At 33.3% G+C, this 20,564-nt stretch overlaps 4 protein-coding genes across 5 annotated transcripts; 2 read left to right on the top strand and 2 right to left on the bottom strand.

The window, feature by feature from the left end:
• The first annotated feature begins 2,355 nt into the window (after positions 1–2,355).
• On the top strand, positions 2,356–5,658 carry LOC114407815. 2 transcript variants are annotated; one of them, XM_028371072.1, is made up of 3 exons: positions 2,356–2,565; positions 3,910–4,726; positions 4,964–5,658. In XM_028371072.1, the coding sequence occupies exons 2-3, from the start codon at positions 3,933–3,935 to the stop codon at positions 5,448–5,450; spliced, it is 1,281 nt and encodes a 426-aa protein (XP_028226873.1). In that variant the 5' UTR covers positions 2,356–2,565; positions 3,910–3,932; the 3' UTR covers positions 5,451–5,658. The 2 variants fall into 2 exon arrangements, with proteins under 2 accessions (XP_028226873.1, XP_028226871.1); XM_028371070.1 differs by having other exon boundaries at positions 3,906–4,726.
• Positions 5,659–6,985: 1,327 nt separating this feature from the next.
• On the top strand, positions 6,986–9,281 carry LOC114407819. Its single transcript, XM_028371078.1, has 3 exons — positions 6,986–7,139; positions 8,127–8,209; positions 8,953–9,281. The coding sequence occupies exons 1-3, from the start codon at positions 7,061–7,063 to the stop codon at positions 8,980–8,982; spliced, it is 192 nt and encodes a 63-aa protein (XP_028226879.1). The 5' UTR covers positions 6,986–7,060; the 3' UTR covers positions 8,983–9,281.
• Positions 9,282–10,447: 1,166 nt separating this feature from the next.
• Positions 10,448–11,520, bottom strand: LOC114407818 (uncharacterized protein At4g00950-like). The gene is made up of 2 exons (XM_028371077.1): positions 10,985–11,520; positions 10,448–10,763 (listed from the first exon to the last, which is right to left on the bottom strand). Exons 1-2 carry the CDS (start codon positions 11,474–11,476, stop codon positions 10,677–10,679), a joined length of 579 nt encoding a protein of 192 aa, XP_028226878.1. The 5' UTR covers positions 11,477–11,520; the 3' UTR covers positions 10,448–10,676.
• A 1,959-nt stretch (positions 11,521–13,479) lies between these two features.
• Positions 13,480–18,174, bottom strand: LOC114407814 (auxin response factor 18-like). Its single transcript, XM_028371069.1, has 14 exons — positions 17,630–18,174; positions 17,264–17,379; positions 17,089–17,184; positions 16,945–17,001; positions 16,574–16,726; positions 16,399–16,483; positions 16,122–16,212; positions 15,887–16,051; positions 15,671–15,805; positions 15,500–15,572; positions 15,275–15,419; positions 14,387–14,964; positions 13,986–14,173; positions 13,480–13,889 (listed from the first exon to the last, which is right to left on the bottom strand). Exons 1-14 carry the CDS (start codon positions 17,634–17,636, stop codon positions 13,769–13,771), a joined length of 2,010 nt encoding a protein of 669 aa, XP_028226870.1. The 5' UTR covers positions 17,637–18,174; the 3' UTR covers positions 13,480–13,768.
• Between the last annotated feature and the right edge of the window lie 2,390 nt (positions 18,175–20,564).

Here is a 20,564-nt window from a genome sequence, read left to right as displayed (position 1 = left end):
TGGTGAGAAGCTTGACTCTTATCAATAAGGTGTTGTATACTAAGGAGGGATTTTCCCCTTTGGGCTCTGGAGGTGCCTGTGGTGAGAGAGGTTGTGTTGGGGATTTTCTTTTATTTTTGCGATTAACAGAGGGTGATCTCCTTGGTTTCTTTTGCTTTTGCGATTAATAAGAAGGAGGAGGAAAGAGAGGTTGCAAAAAAGAGGAAGAAGGAGCTTCTGAGATGACATCGTTTTTAATTAAAAAAATTCCACATATAATCTTAGTCAGACAAAGATTACGTGTGACATCACACGCAGCATACTTACATGGCTGGTTAACGGTCATGTAGGTAATTAACGGATCTCAACTAATGACAGAGACCTAAAACTAAAAAAATTTAAATATTAAAAACCTGATTTAAAAGAAAAATTTATTAAAAACTAAACTTAAAAGATAAATATTTATTAGGATCGAAAACATAAGTCTCTAATTAATGAATAACAATTATTTGGCCTATGAAATGAGTGAGTTTAGGAAATCACTTGGTTTTTAAACGAAGCATCTTAGCACATGCCTTATCTATACTTATATTAAATTTGTCCAATCATTATTTATAAATACAAAGGTATCAACATTTCATTTAATATGGATCCACTGTTAATTTTTCTTTTTTATTTGCTCTCATTTTTTCTCTTTCGTACGTGTGCTGTGCACAGGTACTTTATCTAGTAGTTATAAAATTATTTTTTCATTACACATTTTTTTTAATTATGAAATCTTAGTCGTTAGATATATAGAAACTCTCTCATTTCCATTCCATTTGAGGTAACAAGCTTAAATTTTATCTCTTATTCATCTTCATACTTTATAATCTTGTATAATTATTATATGATACTAGTGTAAAAAAGTACTTTGGGTCTGAATTTGAAAATTAAAATAAAATGATGTAGTAATTTATAATAGTTGAGAGTAATAATGTTAAGAAGAAAGATGACACCAAATACTACTATTTTTTTACAATGATTATAGAGGATATGTTATAATTGAATTTTTTTAATTAAAATACATCATTTGATTGTTAAATCATTTTTTCAAAAATATGTCATTATGTCTCTTTGCTCACATATAATTGCAAGTTTATTTTAGATTTTATTTCATGAATTGTCATTCCTCAATTTTGCATGCACTTTTCTTTCGATGGATGAATGATAGTTGTGGTTGATTAATATTACTGAATGGTCTTGGTGTTGCAATGAGATACTCTAGCTCCACTTGCAACTTATTATGCTTCCATTTTGTGTGATGAAGGTTTAGAACCTTAGTTAGATGTGTTGTTGACTTCTTATGTATGGGCCTAAATAAAAGTTTGTTAAAAACATGTAGGATGAATAATTTTTAAAATATATTCCATATGAAAAAAAGAGAAAATTCCTATTATAAAAATAAATTTTTATGTTCAAATTGGTTTTATTGCACTATTTTTTTCTTCTATATTTTACTACAAGAGAGGTATACTCAAACAGTCAAACTAAATATAAAACTACCAAAAATTATTATCAAACTCAGAATGATGTTTATCTAATATTATGTTAATTAATATTTTAAGGTATTTAAGACAATTCAATTACATGTACAGTTGATACATTGAAAAGTACGTAGATACACCTGGTGAAGTGGATCATTCAAGTGGGTCCCGCGCGAATTGCAGGCTACACAGAGAGATCGAGAACCTAGATCTGTCTGTGGATTGGATCCACCCACCAGCTTAGAATGTGTGTATCTTTGATCTTTCCCCCTCACCCTCCCAACTCATTCTCAGAACGGGAAACTTTACATGGATTCCATTGCCTATTTATGATTAGTTACTTTTTAAATTTATTTGCTATACTTTTTAATTCGTATTTATCATATTTTCTATTTATTAAATTTGAAATTATTATCCTAGAAATAATAATTAGCAAACTCACAAAAAGTAACGGAATGGGTTGAATAAAAAAGTAGCAGTAGTTCAATGAATAAATTTTATGACGAGACCACAAACTAAGCATTTAGAACTTTGATAATTAATTTCTTAGGGCAGGCCGAAATGGTGTTTGGCATGACCTACAGGATAGGGATTTTCTATGTAAAATAAAAAAAGTAAATTAAAAGGTCTCTCTTTCAAGAAAGATAAGAGTTATCATTTGATGGCAAGGAGGAGGAGCGATCAGCCGTTGATTTTTGCGCCCATTGCCACGTGTTAATACCAAGGGCGTACACAAAATCCTCTTTAGCTTGATTTCCCGTGGACCCCACCATCGCCTAGTACTGACCAACCATTTGACAAAGACTGCGTAAGTAAGAACTAAGAAGAGATAACGGCGAAAACGGCGAAAACGGCGAAAACGGCGTCGTTTAGGCCCTAAACACGGATTGTCGTGTCCATACCGGAGCAGAGAAAAAGGGTGTGTGTGAAAACCGACAGCATAGAGTAGAATGATAACCAAAACGAAAAAACAAGCGTCATCACCTTCTTCACTCCCTGTTTCTGTTGGTTCCATCCCTTCATTCACACCTTGATCCGTGATCTCCTAATTTCTCACTTGGTTCGTTCACTCAACTCTTCTCTCTTTTCTCTCCGTTTTGGTCTCAATCTTTTCACATGGTTGCATCTTTTGTGTGATTAGTCCCGCTATATGGTTGCTGCTGTATTACATGTGTACCTGCGCTTGTTTGAGTAATTGTCATGTTTTGGGTGGTTCGAATTTGCGGACTTTGTGTTTATTTTCTGTTATTCTTTCTGATTTCATTTGGGTGTTGACTGATTTATATGCTTGTTATGAATATGGATGGGTTTGACCATTTTGATCTGTTTAAACTTAATTAGTCTTTTAACTTGAAGTCTCAGAGAGGCACCGATTTTCAGTTTCTGTTTTATTTGTTCACTGCCCTTTTGAACTTTGTGTATGATTTGTTGAGTGAATGTACAAAACCCAAAATATCAAAATCTGTAACTGGTTTTGTGAAAATTGAGGTCGACCATCCCCTCCCCATCTTTTTGTACAGGGAACGTTTACATTGTCAATTCATATAGTCTTATGCATCATAAGTTTGATGATTTTCACTTGAAGCATGTTCTATCGATAATATCTGGCAATTGTTGCATAATCATTTGAGTTTTGGTTGACTCCCTCCCCATATTTTTGTACCGGGAATGTTTACATTGTCAATTCATAAGATTTTTTTTTCTTGCAAAAAAAGTTTTGTCCTGGATGAAATGATTGATAGAGTTCTTGCCGTTTACTCTGCTTAAACAACACCTTTATATTGCAGATTTGTTCTAGGCTGGGCTTGGTTGAGTAGGTGGGAAATAGAAATGTATTTGAAAGGTGAAGGTTTATTCCAACAAGATGTATAATGCATTTCCATCTTCCCTTATCAAAACAAGGATAGCCTTAGTGAGTAGTGACAATCAAGCCCAAATACAGAAACCAATTAAGGGAGGGACCAAAAGTAAACAAACTATAACATACATAATTATAAGATTATAATTTTTTATACAAAAAATTACAGTTTGCATATACAATTATTTAAAAGAAATTGACATGGTGGGGTTCCGAGCCCATGCATGCCCCTCCTTGGGTCTGTCTCTGTTGACAATCAGAATTCGTTACTTCTAATCTTCCCTGATATGTCTTCCTTCTTTTCTGCTCTGTACTAAAATTTAATATCTTTCTTATAGTGTATATAGGGAGTAGTAGTACCAATCTTTTGCATCTCAATGTTTTGCATATATTGTATTTTCTGTTAGAAGTGCATTAGTAGTCAACTAATTACTGGCTATTTTTTTTGTGCTTTTGTGTTTTCTACTTTGTCATGCATAATGCATAAATCATGTTAAATAGGTTCAGACTTTTTAAACTACTAATAATTTTATTTTTCTTAGAAAGTATGAAGCAAGAATAGATAAGTAATGGCAGGAGCAGAAGCAAGGGCTCTGTGGCAGAGAACTGCTAATCGTTGCTTTGTCCAAGAAGATGCAAAAAGAGCTCCCAAGTTGGCTTGTTGCCAATCTTCATGTGCAACATCAAAATCAGTTGATGCTGGACCTGCCAGTACAGCAGATGAATCTGATCATACTACAGTTAATGTTACCCATTTTAACAGGAAATCGTCAATTTCTAATCTATCACCAGACTCTAGGTGGTGGTTGCATTTGCAACCTAATTATGGGTATCAAAAGGGTTTAACATATGAACAGTTAAATACATTAGAGGATGAGGTAGAAACTTTGTTAGCTAGTGATTTAAGTAAGAATTCTGAAGAATTTCAGGAATTAATGGATGTGATGGAAAAACATGAGACAATGGACATTGATTGTGTTGGCTGCTCTGGATCCTCCAAGAAAGCAAATGACTTTTCCTTGGAATCCGATTATTCTTGGATTGAAAGTGATAAGGCTTTGCCATGGTGGCGGACTACAGATAGAGATGAATTAGCTTCATTTGTTTCGCAGAAATCTCTCAATCATATTGAAAATTGTGATCTTCCCCCACCACAGAAGAAGCATCTTAGAGGGCACCCATGTGCTCATGTTAATAATGACAAAATAAAGACGGCATCTTATGACTGGGAAGCCAAATCCAGAAGCTTTTCCAATTTGACAGCTCATACACCAGGAAGTTTAGATTCAAGATTGATGCATAAGAATCAGGGTCATTCTGCCAATGAAGGACTTCTATATTTTGCTTCTGACAAATGTTCAAGGTATTTTGCTATTAATGTCAGATGATTGCTATAAGTGGCTAAAGTTTACTCTCAAAATCTTTAGCCAAAACAAGTTGACAAATATATTCACTGTTATTCTGTACAGGGTTCAACTTCTCATAGCTTTTTTCTGAGTCTCCTGCATGCTAGTATTTTTCTTTTTCTCAAGTAGAACTCATGTAGACTTTGTGCTTTTGATTTGCTTAATATTTGTTTGGGCTTGCAACATTGTTACAGTCAAACCCCCAAGCATGAGGATCTCAAAAAGAGTCAACAAACTTTCGATGGAGACCCCAGTAAAGCTCAACTAATGGAAGCATTGTGTCACTCTCAAACACGTGCAAGGGAAGCAGAGGAAGCAGCAAAAAAAGCCTACGCAGAGAAAGAGCACATTGTTACTCTCATTTTTAAACAGGCTTCACAACTTTTTGCCTATAAGCAATGGTTACAATTGCTGCAGCTGGAAACTCTTTGCATTCAGATTAAGAGCAAGGATCAGCCAATCTCTACTCTCTTTCCAGTGGCTCTTCCATGGATGTCATATGAAGGTAGAAGCTCACGGAAGAGGAAGCAGAAAATATGCAATGCCAAACAAGGAGAAATGAAAGCCAATTCAAAATGTGATATTACAACATATGCTGTTGCGTTTGCTTTAGGATTGAGTCTAGTTGGAGCTGGCTTGCTTTTGGGATGGACAGTGGGTTGGATGTTGCCCCGTTCATAGTTCTGTAAGATTTGGATCAGTCCTGCTTGTCATAAAGATTGATAAACAAAGGGAATTGATTCAAAAGGGAAAGTGGCCCCAATTATTTTATCGGATATCTATGTAATTTTGTAGATTTGTTAGTACTTCTTATATTGTAAATACTAAGTTGGCTTTTGTATTGAATCTGTTTTGTTAATGAGATGATGTACATAATCTTTGTGTAGTTTCCAAGCTATTTTTTCTTTAAATACCCCCTTGAAGTAGATTCCAGGCTACAAACTGCCAAACACTTTAGTTCAGCGACCAACTACTCTAATAAAAATGTTGGGGATGACTCTTTGTTGAGGAGAAAGGGCAACATCTTGAAGGACATGACCTGTGGCTGTGATGGAACTATTGTAGCCGTTGTGTTTGCTGTCTGTATCCAATGTTTGAGTTTTTATGTCATAATTTTGTTTTATGCGTATATTCTTGTTTATATGGATCGCACCTGTATTAAACCAACATATTCTGACCAAGTCTAGTCAATAATGGGCGGCCTCAACAATTTTACTATTTTATATTAACAAATAATTATGACTATAAATATTTCTATCACACTTGTCTTACTCTTTAATTATTAATTAAATTATATTTTTTTCTTGAGTTTCAAATATTTATAATTTATCACCAAGCGTGTGAAATAATCAGTATAGAATTGTTATAAATATCCAAAGGAAACTTTGGAAAGCAATTATCTTCTATTTGTAACTCAAATATTTATTTTCTACTCATTTTTTATAAATTAATTCGAATAAATGATGTGAAGGAATTCTCTATTCAAAATTTACTGAGCAAAACATCAAATTTCATCCAATATATATATATATATATATATATATATATATATATATATATAAACTTTCTAGTCTTTACATATTATAAAAAAACAAACTTGATGAAATTTTCACTAATTTTATGATTATTGAAGTTCTAAAGTTATTTCTTATCACAAATCCATTGTAAAAACTCAAATATTTGAATAGAAAATAATAGTTTGAGGATTTTAAGTGTAGAACGGGACTAACAAGACTAAACATACATAAATTTAAAAATAGATTAATTTAATTGGCTCAGATAATCTGGGAATCAAAATCTGGTACAATGTTATTTGAAAGGATTAAAAATATGCTTAAGTCTTTATCTTTTGGATTCATAAGCCTTATAAAATTTACTTAATATTTCCTAATTATATTTAGTTTATCCAAAAATTATAATTAAAGGCGTCTTACACGTCACAGGGAGAGCTAAAACTTTAAAAAAAAAAAATGGAAAACAATTTTCTCCTGGTCTACTGCCCAATACAATATTTCCGTTGTCCTCCAAATCGTACAGCGGACGTATATACAACTAAAGAAGGTGGGCTCAATTTGACAGTTTGGGTCAGCATTGTGGGCTTTTTGTGTGGCAAGCATTAGTAGCCCACTAGCCCACTCCCAAACCGAAGGAAGCATTCAGCGGGATAGATGGGCCGAAGTTGTAGGGCCATTGAGATGGAAAAATAATAAAAAAGAAAAAGAGAAGGTACGAAGACTTGAGACATTTTCATAATCGAAATTGGAAGCGAGGAAGGAAAACCCAAATCGAAAATGGCAGTGATGGAGAGGTTGAAGATGTTCGTCGTTCAAGAGCCAGTTGTTGCCGCTTCCTGTCTCATCGCTGGCTTCGGTATTCTCAAAACCCTAATCTTAACCCTCTCCCTTTTGCTAATGATTTGATGTGATGGTGTTAATTGTTTTAGCTTTCCATCTGCAATTAGTTATTGCGATTCATTCTTGTGAGATTGATGGAAAGCTGCACTCAATCTTCGGAAATGATAGAAATTTGTAATTTTATTATTTCAAAGCAGCAGATTATATTGTAGATTCGATTTTCTCAGATACCCTGCACGTTCAGCATGTCCATCGTTAACTAAATGAGTGTCACTTACACCTAGCTAATTATGTCCTCAGCTCATGAAATCTGTTATTTTTATCTATATCTTTACTTGTTTTTTTGAGTGGGATTCTAGTGTGTGTGTGTGTGTGTGATGTTAGCTTGTGAATTCTGCTACATTTGCCTTGCACTTGTAGAATTTGTGTATGTGGATCTTAATTATCCTTTAATCCAGCCACATGGTTATACCATTTTGATCACAATCATGAAAATAATTCTTCTTGTTATAGCCTGAAATTTGCTTGAGCTTTTATTTGGTAAGACTATCTGAAGCCTGGCATGCATCATTTGGAACACAATCAGGAAAACAATCTTTCTTGCTCTAACCTGAATTTTGAGCACCTAACTGCCTGAACCTACTATGCTTTTACCTGATAAGACTACATGACCAATCCAACTGAATTGAAATTGTTCTTTAAATATCCTTTTGTAATATTAAGGCTAAAAGTAAAACCATAGAATTCTGTTTTCTGGGATCCTGGTTCCTTTCTTGTAGTTTCCCTCTTTAGGTGTTAGGAAGAGCAGAATGCTAGTAAGAGGTTTGCTTCTGGTTTTAAATTTGCTTTTGATTAATTAATGTTCTCTATAACCAGTGTATGCTGTGTCACGAGCCTACTCAATTTAGATTTAGTTTAAAATTGAATGTATTTCTCTATGGATGGATATAGTCTTTTTCTACTGACAGGCTATTCACTTATTATGCTGTGTAATCCTCCTCAGGTCTTTTTCTTCCAGCTTTTGTGAGGCCCATGTTGGATTCATATCAGGCAACCAAGCAACCTCCCCAGCCTGCTTTAAGTGACGTGAGTGTTTCTTTTGATTCTAACTCTGTAATAAATATATATAATATTTTGTTTTACTTCTGGTAATAGTATTTTCATACTAAAATTCTTTTTGTGTGGCTATGTCCTCAAATCTATAGGTTCAGACTCCATAATAATCTTCCATCGTTTCCAATGTTAGTAGAGACTAGAGAGAGTACTCTGTCCCCTTCTTTTTTGAAAAAACATATAATTAGAGCCTTAATGAAAGGTTGTTTTGAAACAAACGAGTTTCAGCATCAGACTGTATGCAGCTGGGTTTTGAAAACCATCCCTCACTTTGTTTTCATCCACTCATGTGACATGTGACAAACCTTCCTGCCTTTTTAATTGCTCTCCTCAATAGATGTTAGCCTTCCATTAGTAGCAAGAATTGCTCGTTTTGAAGGGTTTTTAGAGCACCTCGTATGGGATTTGCATATGGGGTTCTTAAACTTAAAACCAGTTCTTATGCAGTATTACCATTGAAGCTACTGATGTGAGAATTCTCGTATAAGAAATGCTTCTTGTTTAAGCAACCATTCTGAACAATTCTTAAGGATTGCACCCATAGAAAGAAAACTTGTTGAAATTCTACAATCCCATGTGACATTATCGGGCAAGGCCAACCAAAAAATGAATTAAGCAATTCCACCGTAGTTGCACATTGGAGATGCTCTAATGTGTTTTCTGCCTCCCACCACCACATTTATGGTTTCCTGATATTGTTGTCTTTCTCATTGCAGGTGGTTGCAGGAATGACTGGTAAAAAGTAAAGGTGATTTACTTGACAGATGCAAGGGCAAATTTGCTAAGTTTCTTGTTTGAACTTATTTTAAGTCTCAAATGTGAGAGAAATAAGAGTACTGAATATTGGATTTAACTTCCCTGTCTGACGATCTCTATCTGTTCCGGAATCATTCAGTGGTTTCATTTCATATTAATTTCGGCTGAGTTGGGTTGAAATATCAGTTTTTCTGCCGCTTGATTTATTCGGCCTGTACTAGCAGATACGATTTCTGAAATTGTTTCGATGGATCAATGTGAAGTATCTTTGAATACGTTAACACATGAATGTTGTTTAGTATTTGAGTTAGTCGGCATTTAAATTAAATATTAAAAACACTTTTAGCATTTCATGAGGTTTAGGCATCCCTCTTGAACACTGAAAACTTAACGAGGGACTAGCACCCTAAAGGCCTAAACAAGTGAAAATATTCAAGTGATATGTAAATTAGCTGATATTTTATCTGGCACAGCCCAGGTCCTTGCGTTTCTTAATTATGTAATTTTTATTTAAATAACTAATAATTAAAATTCATTTGAATTTCATGAAAAATGTTAATTAAATTAAAATCAAACGTGAACTAAATTTAAAGATCTGGGTGTGACTTTATTAGCACTTTTATGTATTTTGAAAAGGTGATTTTGAATAATAGCACTTTTATGTATTTTGATTAAGGAGAACAAGACAGAAAAGCAACAGATAACAGATTAACCACCCCTTGGGAAAACAGTTCCCAAAGCATCAGCTAAAACTATGTCCTAGAGCCGCTGGGCATGACGACCAAGTGTGCAGGAGCTCTATGAAGTTGGCACCGAACTTTGCAAGCCAGTCACCACTTTTGTTGCCTTCTCGCAGAGTACGAGCAAACTTCAAGTTCTAAACTGATTGAATCATAGATCTAATAATAATATCTGTAATCAACGCCGCATAAGGATGAGTATCCCGAACACTTTCACTTATTAGCTGTAGAGCAGACTTGGAGTCTGATGAACAATAGCACTTATATTTTGTATTTAAATTTATTGGCGTATTTGGATATTTATTGACGTAAATAAGTGTTTATGTTTGTGATAGTTTGCACTTTGCACACACTAGTTAACAATGAAATATATACTATTGATAAATAATTATGCAGGGAGAAAGAAGTAAAAGAAAAAAGATAAATTAGTTGAAATAAATGTGTGGTAAAAAAATGTCAAAATACAAGATAGAGAAAAACCAAGGCATAAAAGATAATTATTAAACGAAACTTTATAATTGAACAATATGCGTAAAAAAATAATAGTTAATTAAGCCTAATGACCTCACTTGATAGCATAAAGGTATCGTTGATATTGTACCGACAATCCATTAAGTTATCGTTGATATTGTATCCATATCATATTCCCGGGGCACAAGACGGTGACACCGACAGGGGACTGAGTGTGACGGTAACAAACAATGGCTAAACACACTGAGATACCAACTTCACTTCAATTAAGAGAGCGAGCATGAATTAAATAAGTGTACAACTTTTACGATAACACAGTTTTACAGTTGTGTAGCATAGTATTAGCAGCACAAGAAAAGAAACAGGTTTTGTGTCTATAATTAGGATGTCATTGTCATCTCATAAAGTAATAATATGGTACAGATTCAGTGGATAGCTTCCTGGATAATTCATTTTTGTCCAGAAAAATATAATTAGAGCTTAAGGCCACTCCCATTTTTTTTCTCCGGTATTTTACTCTTCCATGGAACCACCTGCTTCAAACCTTCACAAATACTTGTCTGCAAATAAAATAAAATTAAGACAGTGCAAAATTAGGAATTAACCCTTCAATTGTAATGACAGATCTGATACAAAATAATCTTAAGACACAAGTCACACAACTTTTGTGACGCAGAATCCTTCAGTTTTTAGATTTCTATCCCTCAACCTTGTATATATGCTTTAAAAATAAAGTCCTACTTAGAATACGGCATTGGATAAAGGAAGAGTTAAATGTTACCCAGATGCGAGAATTGGCAGAGCGTTGTTTCATGTTTGGGATGTCGGTGTCAGTGGAAGAAGGAAAGACATGGCTGGCACCAGTGACCTCTCTTTTATTGAGTTTGAAGGCTTTTTTTCTCCAAGAACCAAACCAGGCGTAGTCATTGGCTTTGGTGAGAACCATGGCACCAAGCACCTTTGTATCCGAACCATAGCAATTGGCGCTCATTCTGAAAGATGGAGACCGAAATCTGTTGCTGGAAACCTTAAAGACAGTGGCGGGAGAAGGTGTGAACAACCTGGGAGGGAGTTCCAAGCACTTGGGGTTGGAGAAGGACACAAGGGCACTGCATGGCCTTGGTTTTCCGGGCACTTGTTCCCACCTAAATGGGACTGATGCTAAGGTGTGAAGTGGAGGAGTGGCCATTCCTGATCTCTCTGGGGACTGGATGGAGAACAATGGTAGCCTTGCTATGCTCCTCTGCTCCTCTCTCTCTGCTTCTAAACCCATTCTCTCTCTCTCTCTCTCTCTCTCTAGTAGACTTTTGACACTTATAATATATTGAAAAGAAAATTATTACGAGTGTTGTTACTTGTGTACTTTAATTAAAATCAGCACAAGACGGAAATTATTGAGATAAAATGTTAATTTTATTGAATAGAATCTTAATATCTAAGTTTTGTCAAACAACATAGGATAATAACGTTAAATAGAACAATTTTTTTTTTCAAACAGCGAACGTTAAATAGAATAATGATATGGACTTTGCGAAAAAAGTACTGGTCATGATCGAGTATGGTATGTTACCCCCTCTTTTCGTTAGGGTCAAATACAGTATCTATAATGTGTTTGGATATCTTTTCTTAAGAGAGCTAGTAAAAATGTATATTAACTAGGTGGCCTTTGTTACATCTTCTTTAGTATAAGAGTAACTTATTTTTAAGAAAATAGTTCATGTTCTTAATTTTCATGTATTTGTTTCAGCCTTGTAAAATAATTAGAAGTTTATTTCTGACAGATCAAAAAATAATTAAAAGCTGAAACAATCCGATTAAAATTAGAAACTATTTTGAATAATTTTTATGTTTTTTTTAAATGATCTTTACAATTATTAAAAAAATAAATTGGTTTTTACTTTTTTTTTAAATCACTAAATAATAATATTAATTATTTTATATGAAAAACACTTTTTTTGCTGAATAGAAACACTTTTTTTTAATATGTGACCTAATTCGAAAGATTATGAAACATTGATTTTCTGCCAAAAGCAAAACGAAAAATGAGATGAGAAACGAAATTCATTTTCAAGCTTCTATTCATCCCTCTTGGGACCGACCGTTGTTTAGAATTAAAATAGTAATTACATTTTTAATTACTTTAATTTGTACGGTATAATTTTTTTTAAGTATTTTCAAAACTAATTAATTAAGGTTTCAAATACTTTAATTTAGATAAATTTATTTTTATAGTAATTTTTATATTTATTTTTGTACTATTTTTTATATAAATATTTGAGAATTTACAATAAAGTTCACATTTGAAATAAACTAAAGTTTCGAAAGGAAAACTTTAGCATAAATATAATGGAGTTTTTAAATATTATAAAATTCTAGATAAAAGTTTGACAAAAAGACCAATTTTTTATTTTAAATAAAATTTAACTAATGAATTTTGAATATAAAAATTTATAACATTTTAATCAATTCAATTCAATGTATAAAAAAATTAAGAAAAATATTCACAATAAAACTAAATTTTTTTAATTTTCTAAAAAATTTACAAAATTAAAATAAAATAAATTTAAATTAAAAGACAAAAAATATGTTAAGTGCATTTTTAGATTCAAATTAAATCATCAAACTTCAAGCTGGGTATCATTAAAAGACAAAAAAAATATGTTGTTTTGAAATTTTTATTGCGATGATATTAGATAGTAACAAAATCAAATTGAGTCTCATTTTTTAATAAGAATTAATTTAATGACCGTATATTTTTATTTGAGTATCATATTTTAAGTAAAATATTGTAACATTATAAATTTTAAAACAATAGACAAATTATTCTTATTAATAAATATTATGCTTATTATTATATTTATTTTTTTATTTTTTAAGTATTTAGTGTAAAATGAAGATTAAATTATATTTTAAGTAAATAATCATTTTTGTCCATGAATGTGCAATGTGCTGATATCCATAAATGTGTCAAGTAAGTTCTTTCATTAAGGGTAACAGACAAAAATTAACAAATAGATAAACTTGTTACATTTTTTTCACTTTCAAAATTTAAAATTAAAATTTTCATCTTTCAAAAACAAATCACACTACCCATTTAGGAACAAACATAACTATTTATCTTAACTTGTTTACCAGAAAACATCAAGTGGTGATTTTAACATTAGACAACTTAATTTTGGTACCAATTTGTGCCATTGTCGTTGGTAATATCATTTCCCAACAAGAACATTCGTTCAAGAAGAACATGCCTAACAGTCAAAAGCAAACAACTCGAGGGGAAAAAAAGAAAAAGCATACTTGTTTGTGCAGATGGTACCACCTAAAAAAAGGTATTCTCAAATATAAAGTACCTAAAATCCAACTGAAGTTCCTGTAGTTTTATAATATTATTAGTCCACTTACACACGTTCACTACTCTACAATTTTAAAGTCGCATAAAATTAAGCAAACCAAATCATCAAGCACCCTAAACCCCCAACACTTCCCCCCTCCCTCCCAAACCAAAAAACTAGAAAGGTTAAGCTGTCAAATCACAAGAGATTTGCTGAGTCTCCTCCCTATTCTGTCAATCTTGGCTCAACAAAGTTTCTTCACCCACTGATGAAGAAGAAGAATGCTTGCTTTTCATCTTCTTCACATCTTCCCTTGAACAAATGAAAATCCTCTTCACCACGGTACAAAACTCCCTGCAATCATGAGGAGAAAGAAGAATACAATTAAACTCTATTTTTTTATGAGACAAGCAATTCGAAAGTGCAGCTAACATCGCCAAAATTACTCACGGCCATGGATCATCACCAACGAGCATCATGTCATTTCCATCATCAGTAAAAGTAATAGCCCACTTAGTTTGCATTTGAAGCTCTCCCTTAATATCAAACATTTTCTCAAGCTCATCTATGAGATCATCATAATCTTTTAACACGGTAAGGTCAACTGCACGACCAACAGCAATACCTTGCATTTGCACCTTCTCAAACAACAAGGGCCAATGAGCCAATCATCCTTCAGCATATGATAAAAAATATGCAAAAGGAATTGAACTATAAACTAAAAATTCAAAAAAGAATTGTTACATTCAATATTCCTACCCTACCATTCACCTACTTTTTTGTTTATTTTTTTACTTTGTAAGAAAATATGAAAAGGAAGGAATCTTTATGACATTACACTAGGTAGGTACCTTGGTCCGAGTCCTGGTGTGTCTCTGACTGGCACTGGGTGATCCATCAGAAATATTTTGCTTGTGCTCCTTATTGGACAGTGAATAATAGGGATTCTGACCAGCCTCAGTTTCACATGCAGCAACAGGAATAGAATCTTTGGGACCACTGGGAATAATAGCGGGACATCCCAATTGTTCTTTATCCGGAAGGGTAACATTGTTAGTAATATTGTTAGTCAAATTTACTCCAAATATCCAACAATTCATGGGATTCTGACTACTCCTTTTAGCACATTCCATGGGATCATGTGCCAAATCATCTTTCGGCCTAGATGAAACAGTTGATTGTGCTGGGACAGCTTTGCAATTTTTGGGGTCCATAAAAAGGTTTGGTTTTGAATGTGGGGAAGAAGGCCGCATTCCTTCCACGCGGACTTTGGAGCTGCTGTTCATAGGATTGCCATTAATTTCTTTCTGTCGAGTAGACCATACAACTGGATTTTCATTGCTTTGGACCTCTGTACTGCTACCTAATGCTGTAGGGTCTTGTGGTCCACGATACCAGAATGCTAGAGCAGGGGAATTAGGAGCAATTTCTACATCCAACCATCACATAATTTAAGTCAATGTTCATTTAATCCATAAACAACAACTAAAGACTTGTTTGAATAAACTTCTTAAGAAGTGTTTATTCATAAGAGAGAAAATAAAAAGATAGAATAAATGCAGTTTCTCTTTCTTAAGTTAAAATCAACTTATGCACATCAACTTTCTTATTTAACTTCTTCAAAAGCTGATTTTAAACTTATGAGAGAAACTTAATTTATTTTACCTAATTTTTTTCTCCAACAATAAGTTTACCAAAAAAGGGCCTAATTAAGAAAACTTTGAAAAAATATCACCTACCAGAAGATGAAACCTCAGTCCTGGACCTTTTGCTCTTCACCAGTTGTTGAGTGACATTCAAAGCAGTGGAAGCAGCAAAAGGCTCTATCTCCCACGAAGAAACCCTCTCTGGCCTTGGAATTATTGCCGGTTCATCCCATTGAACCTAAGTGGCAAAAGATTATGAATGTTAAATCCAAACAGAACAAGAATTTAGATAGAAAAAAAATAAAGTCCAAGTTCAACCTTCAATGAACGCCACTGAGAGTTCCACCATCCTGGAGATACATCCCCAACCCCGACAATAGTACCAGAAAACCTGACCAAAAAATTAAAGCAATGTGACTACAGAAGACCAACTAGAACGCAAGATGACACTCAGTGACTATTGCTAATTGTTTACTACAGTGGAAATACCTTCTCTCAGGTGAGTCCTCCACCTCAAATCTCATCTTAAAACGCATGCCAACTGAAAACTTATTGTTTTCTGCCTCCAGATATTTGTTTACACCAATAATAAACTGGCTAGTCCTGAATGTATGGAAAGGCATGCTGACCAAGGGTTACACATTCTGTTACATTTTAATTATAAGCTTATGGCACCTAAAAACAAGTTTCAAGATGTTTACCAACCTAGGTTTGTAATAAACCACAAACATGGTACTTGTCAAAAATGCATGAGAGGCAGTGGCAAGCACTCCAAGATGCATACTCTGGCTTGATATCACAGATGAAGGCATGGGACTCTGTTGCCGGGCTACACGCCTGACACCAACTCTCAGTTCACCATTCTCTCCCCTACAACAACCATGTCAAGACCAAAGTGCACATGAACCAGAATAAAAGACACCTAAGTTAAAACAAACACCTTAAAAACACAAAAGCATCTCCCGCAACCAGTTTTTTGGATGTGACAAATGTACTCCAGCCAGTTGTAAGCAAGTGCCTCCTTGGTTGACCTGATCATATTTGCATAAAGGGAGAAGCAGATTGGCAACTAGCAAAATAGTAGGTGTAAAATTTATGTTCCCTAGCATTCCTCATTTTATTTCATACCAGTTATGATATTTACTCTCTTCAGAATTTGAAATTGCAAATATAGCATAAATCCCAAAAGAAGACTTGGAATATTAAAGCAAAATCACCTCTGAATATATGCTTAAACTTCCACTCAAACCCATGAAGATCCTCCGCTACCAATTCCTGAGTGGGAGTAGTTTGGGTCATGTCCTACAATGTATACAAAAGTAGCAAGAATGAAAATGAATGAGGAAAGATGGGTTTTCATTTAATATATATAGCCAATTGAGAGGTAAATACCAATTGAGGCAGACACTCGGTAGCGTGCCTCCGCAGAACTGAAAATCCTCCATGTGTGCTAGTATCAGAAGCAGTTAATATCTTACTAAAAGTGTGAAAAACTTGTTTCTGGGTCTCGGGTGGACTTGGGTCTGGACTCGTTGGTTCTTCTTGCTGAATAAAACCACAAAGATAACTCCTTAGAAAAAACACTCTCAACTTTCAACCTGAAATACTATTTTCCTTTAGTATTACGTATTTCATAGTCGCATTCTAGAATACAAAACAAACACATTCTAGATAGACCAATACATAACGAGGAAAATGGGTTCATAAATTTAATCCCATTCTCTCCGAGTAACTAAAAGGGTGGGAAACACATATAATCTCACATTGGATTCTGGAAGCAAAGTGACACGAGCATAAACTTCATCGGTTTCTTGTTCCGCCTACAAATTAACACAAAACTTCATGATAAGTACATAACCACCACGATAATGAACAAGCAACAAAAGGAATCAAATGTAGCACAGTACCAACAACTGAATGTGCACAACACGGCAGAGAATCTTGGGTGGGAGATTGAAATGAGGAATTTCCTGGTTCAGTCCCTGATTAGTCGAAGCTTGCAACTGCCAAAAAACACAAGACCAAAACTGTCGGTAAATTTCAAAGCAAACAAAAAACCAGAAAGGACCCCAAAAAACAGACTTGTTCCATGTGACCCTGCGGGAAGTAGAAAACTCTCTCCCCTTGGCGAGGAACATCCACCAAAGGTCCCGCGCATAGCTTCCATAGTTGCGAGTACAAATCGCCATCTCCCACACCTGACCAAACAAACACAAATCAAAACAATTAAAGTAAATGAAAGTCAATGCTCTTAGAAAGTAAACAACTTATCTTTTCCATACACTTCCCCCAGTAAGGAAAACACAACACAACAACAATTGAAACAAAACGGCGCAAACCCAACTTCCTTAAAAACTGCTTTAAACATTAAAAAAAAAAAAAAAAACGCAACCACACGGGTTTATTTGTTCAAGTTTTAAAGTAAGCAAAGAAGCAAGAGCCATTGACCTGCCATTGAGGAAGACAGAGAGGCAAAAGCTGAAAGCAGGTGGTAGAGTGATTACTGATTAGATTAGTACCCCACGGCAGGTAAGGAGAGAGAAAGCGGAACCCAGACAGTGAGTAGTTTCCTTCTTTTCGCTTCTAACTCAACTGCCACGGAATTTATCTCTTTAGCTAGCGGCTGTTAGCCTGTTACAGAATACAAACAGGGCCAGTTTTTCTTTGCCCCTTTTGTTGGAATCTCCAAAACCCTTTGCCTCTGTTATGGGCGTTGTTGGTAATTGTTTTCCCACCGGAAACAGCTGAATTGACGTTACCAAATTCCCAGTACGTGGTCGTGGTGTTCTCTTCTCTCTCTTGTCTATCTATCTATTAGAGTATGGTCCTCTAGTCTACAGAGTCAGCTTAGACTACTGTAATTTATTCTCCTGAAATAAAACCCATTGGCCATCATTTTGGTGGAAACCACACTTCATTATTATACACCAAATCTGTTTTTGTTTCTATTTTCAATTACGTAACAAAATACTGTACTTCTCTTGTTCTGCTAGTTTTTTTCTTTTTTTCTTTTCCGGTTTATGAAAATATACGTTTTTCCTAAACTTTTTTCCACGGTTATTTTAGTATTTGTCTATGACGTTGTGCCGTTTGATTATGCTTGGACTTTAGACATTAAATTCAGATTGTAATTCTCTATAAAGTGCAACTCTTTTGATCTTCGGTAGACCTAGACATCGTGGATTATCTTGTTTCAACTATACCAAGTACCAACCACTGGTAACTATATTTATTTTCTTATGTCCTCAAATTAAATTTGATGTTCAATTTCAATAATTTCCTTTAGATTTTAATCTTGATCACTTTCATTCACATGTTACTAAAGTGAAATTCTAATTTTAATTGAAAAACAATATTACAAATATGTAAAGCCTGATTAATTTGAGAAAATACTTTTTATTTTTATTTTCTACTTTGTTTTTTTATTAAAAGTGTTATAATATTTTCATTTTACTTCCTACTTTAAAAGGTCGATCGCGAGCCGAATAAATTTCTTTAAGTATGAAACTTTTGGTACTTGTATAAGTTTCAGATTCTCTCCTAATTAATAATTGGTATTTTGCTTACATAACATGATCTAAGGCTAATGGCTCACTAATTAATGGTGTGTTTGTTTAGAGCAAATATATTGCGGTGGAAACCCACATTGATTGCAGCACAAAATATTTTGCTGCAAGAAAATTTTCTTCAAACAAACAAACTGTCCAATACAAAATTTAAAATGAATTTGGATTATTTTCAGTAAAACTTTGTATATTTGGTGTAATAAATTTTATTAACTTTTTTGTAAAATAAATGTTTACTAGCTATTATAAATATCTGTCAAATAAAACTTTTATAAATAACTAACTATACAGCTTATTGCACAAAAGTTAAGTAACTATATTGTGTTTATGTGGTAAAATAAGTTACAAGCACGATGGGTCCTTCCTTCCAGAAAGAAAAAAAAAAAAACAAAAACAAAAACAAAAGCACTGGGGTTCATGAACTCATGATTCTTTACGCGGTTAATTAATTAATTGAATGAAAACGAATAACCACTTGTCAATAAATTGTATTTAAGCCATTTTGAATATCTTATAATGAAAGTTAGAATATGCTGTTGTCGTGATCTTCGATTGAGTTTCAAAAGAGATTTGGTGGTGACAATTTGAGGTTGATTTTTTCTTTTTCTTGGAGAAAAAAAAATTAAAATCTGCCTATCATGTACTCCTAATGCATAGTACAGAAAGGATCTCCTTTTCATTAACCTAACTATTTTCTGGCCCTTTTCTTAGGCAGAAAAGCAATAGACTGGAACAACTTGAAATTGGTTTAAGGAAAACAATCCAAATAGATATCTAAATGGACCACACGCCACAATGAGCTTTTGACATGCATAATTTTCTTTCGCTTGTATTTTTAAATAATAAAAACGAAAACTTGATGGACCAAAAAATTGCTATGAGAGGGAGAGATATCGCACCAAAACGGTATTAATGCAACTGTCAAAAGGATCGTGGCTCTGGGTGGCAAAATATAACATTTTTTCCTAATGGTGGTGGTCTTATCTTCTTAAGCTACTTGTAAGAACCTTTTTATCCCATGGAATATATTATTTGTTTTTTTATCGGCATGGAATATATCATAGTTAACATTTATATATAATTTAACAAAGATTTTTTTGTTTGGTCTTCAAAATTTAACAAAGTATATTATCATACATTGATTTGAATTTCTTTAATGAAGTGTCAAATACTTTTCAAACTTCATAAAAAGGTTTAATTATTGTTTTTATTCCTAAATTTGGGATGAGTATTTTTTTTAGTACTTGAATTTAAAAATATTTTTTTAATCTCTAAATTTTAATAAATTGTTTGTTTTAGTCCCTAACATAATAAAATGATATTTTATGACAATTTTTAGCATTTTGATATAATTTTAAAATACAAATTTAAGCCATTAAAACATAAAAACTAATTTATGCCAGCTAAAAACAACCACAAAATATCAATTCATTATGTCTGAACAATTTGTCAAAATTCATGAAAAAAAAAGTTTTAAATTTTAGGGACCGAAAAAATATACACCTCAGTTAAACTTTGTTTAAAACTACTTCTGATATCAAAGATTAATTTTTATATTTATTTTAAAAGTTATTGAAACCTATTTGACTAAAAATGGATTAATTTTTCAAATTAAATCAAAATATCAATACATTTTGAATTTATATTTTAAAAATGTCATAAAATATTAAAAAACCGTTACAAAATATTAAAAATTGACATAAAATATCAATTTATTATATTAAGCATTAAAAAATATTTTATCAAAATTTAGGGGAAAAAAATACACCCCTAAATTTAAGGACTAAAATAGTAATCAGACATTATAAAAAAATGGA

Source organism: Glycine soja, chromosome 3 (genome assembly GCF_004193775.1).
Source record: "Glycine soja cultivar W05 chromosome 3, ASM419377v2, whole genome shotgun sequence".
Classification (NCBI taxonomy): domain Eukaryota; kingdom Viridiplantae; phylum Streptophyta; class Magnoliopsida; order Fabales; family Fabaceae; genus Glycine; species Glycine soja.
This window is presented reverse-complemented; position numbering and strand designations above follow the sequence as displayed.

Coding starts and splice junctions, on each gene's coding strand:
- LOC114407819 (XM_028371078.1), top strand. CDS start 7,061: ATGGCAGTGATGGAGAGGTTGAAGATGTTCGTCGTTCAAGAGCCAGTT. Junction 7,140..8,126: donor CTGTCTCATCGCTGGCTTCG/GTATTCTCAAAA, acceptor AATCCTCCTCAG/GTCTTTTTCTTCCAGCTTTT. Junction 8,210..8,952: donor CCCAGCCTGCTTTAAGTGAC/GTGAGTGTTTCT, acceptor TTCTCATTGCAG/GTGGTTGCAGGAATGACTGG.
- LOC114407815 (XM_028371072.1), top strand. CDS start 3,933: ATGGCAGGAGCAGAAGCAAGGGCTCTGTGGCAGAGAACTGCTAATCGT. Junction 4,727..4,963: donor GCTTCTGACAAATGTTCAAG/GTATTTTGCTAT, acceptor ACATTGTTACAG/TCAAACCCCCAAGCATGAGG.
- LOC114407818 (XM_028371077.1), bottom strand. CDS start 11,476: ATGGGTTTAGAAGCAGAGAGAGAGGAGCAGAGGAGCATAGCAAGGCTA. Junction 10,764..10,984: donor CTGCCAATTCTCGCATCTGG/GTAACATTTAAC, acceptor TTTTATTTGCAG/ACAAGTATTTGTGAAGGTTT.
- LOC114407814 (XM_028371069.1), bottom strand. Junction 17,185..17,263: donor CGCAGGGTCACATGGAACAA/GTCTGTTTTTTG, acceptor GTTTTTTGGCAG/TTGCAAGCTTCGACTAATCA. Junction 13,890..13,985: donor GTTGGTGATGATCCATGGCC/GTGAGTAATTTT, acceptor TCATGATTGCAG/GGAGTTTTGTACCGTGGTGA.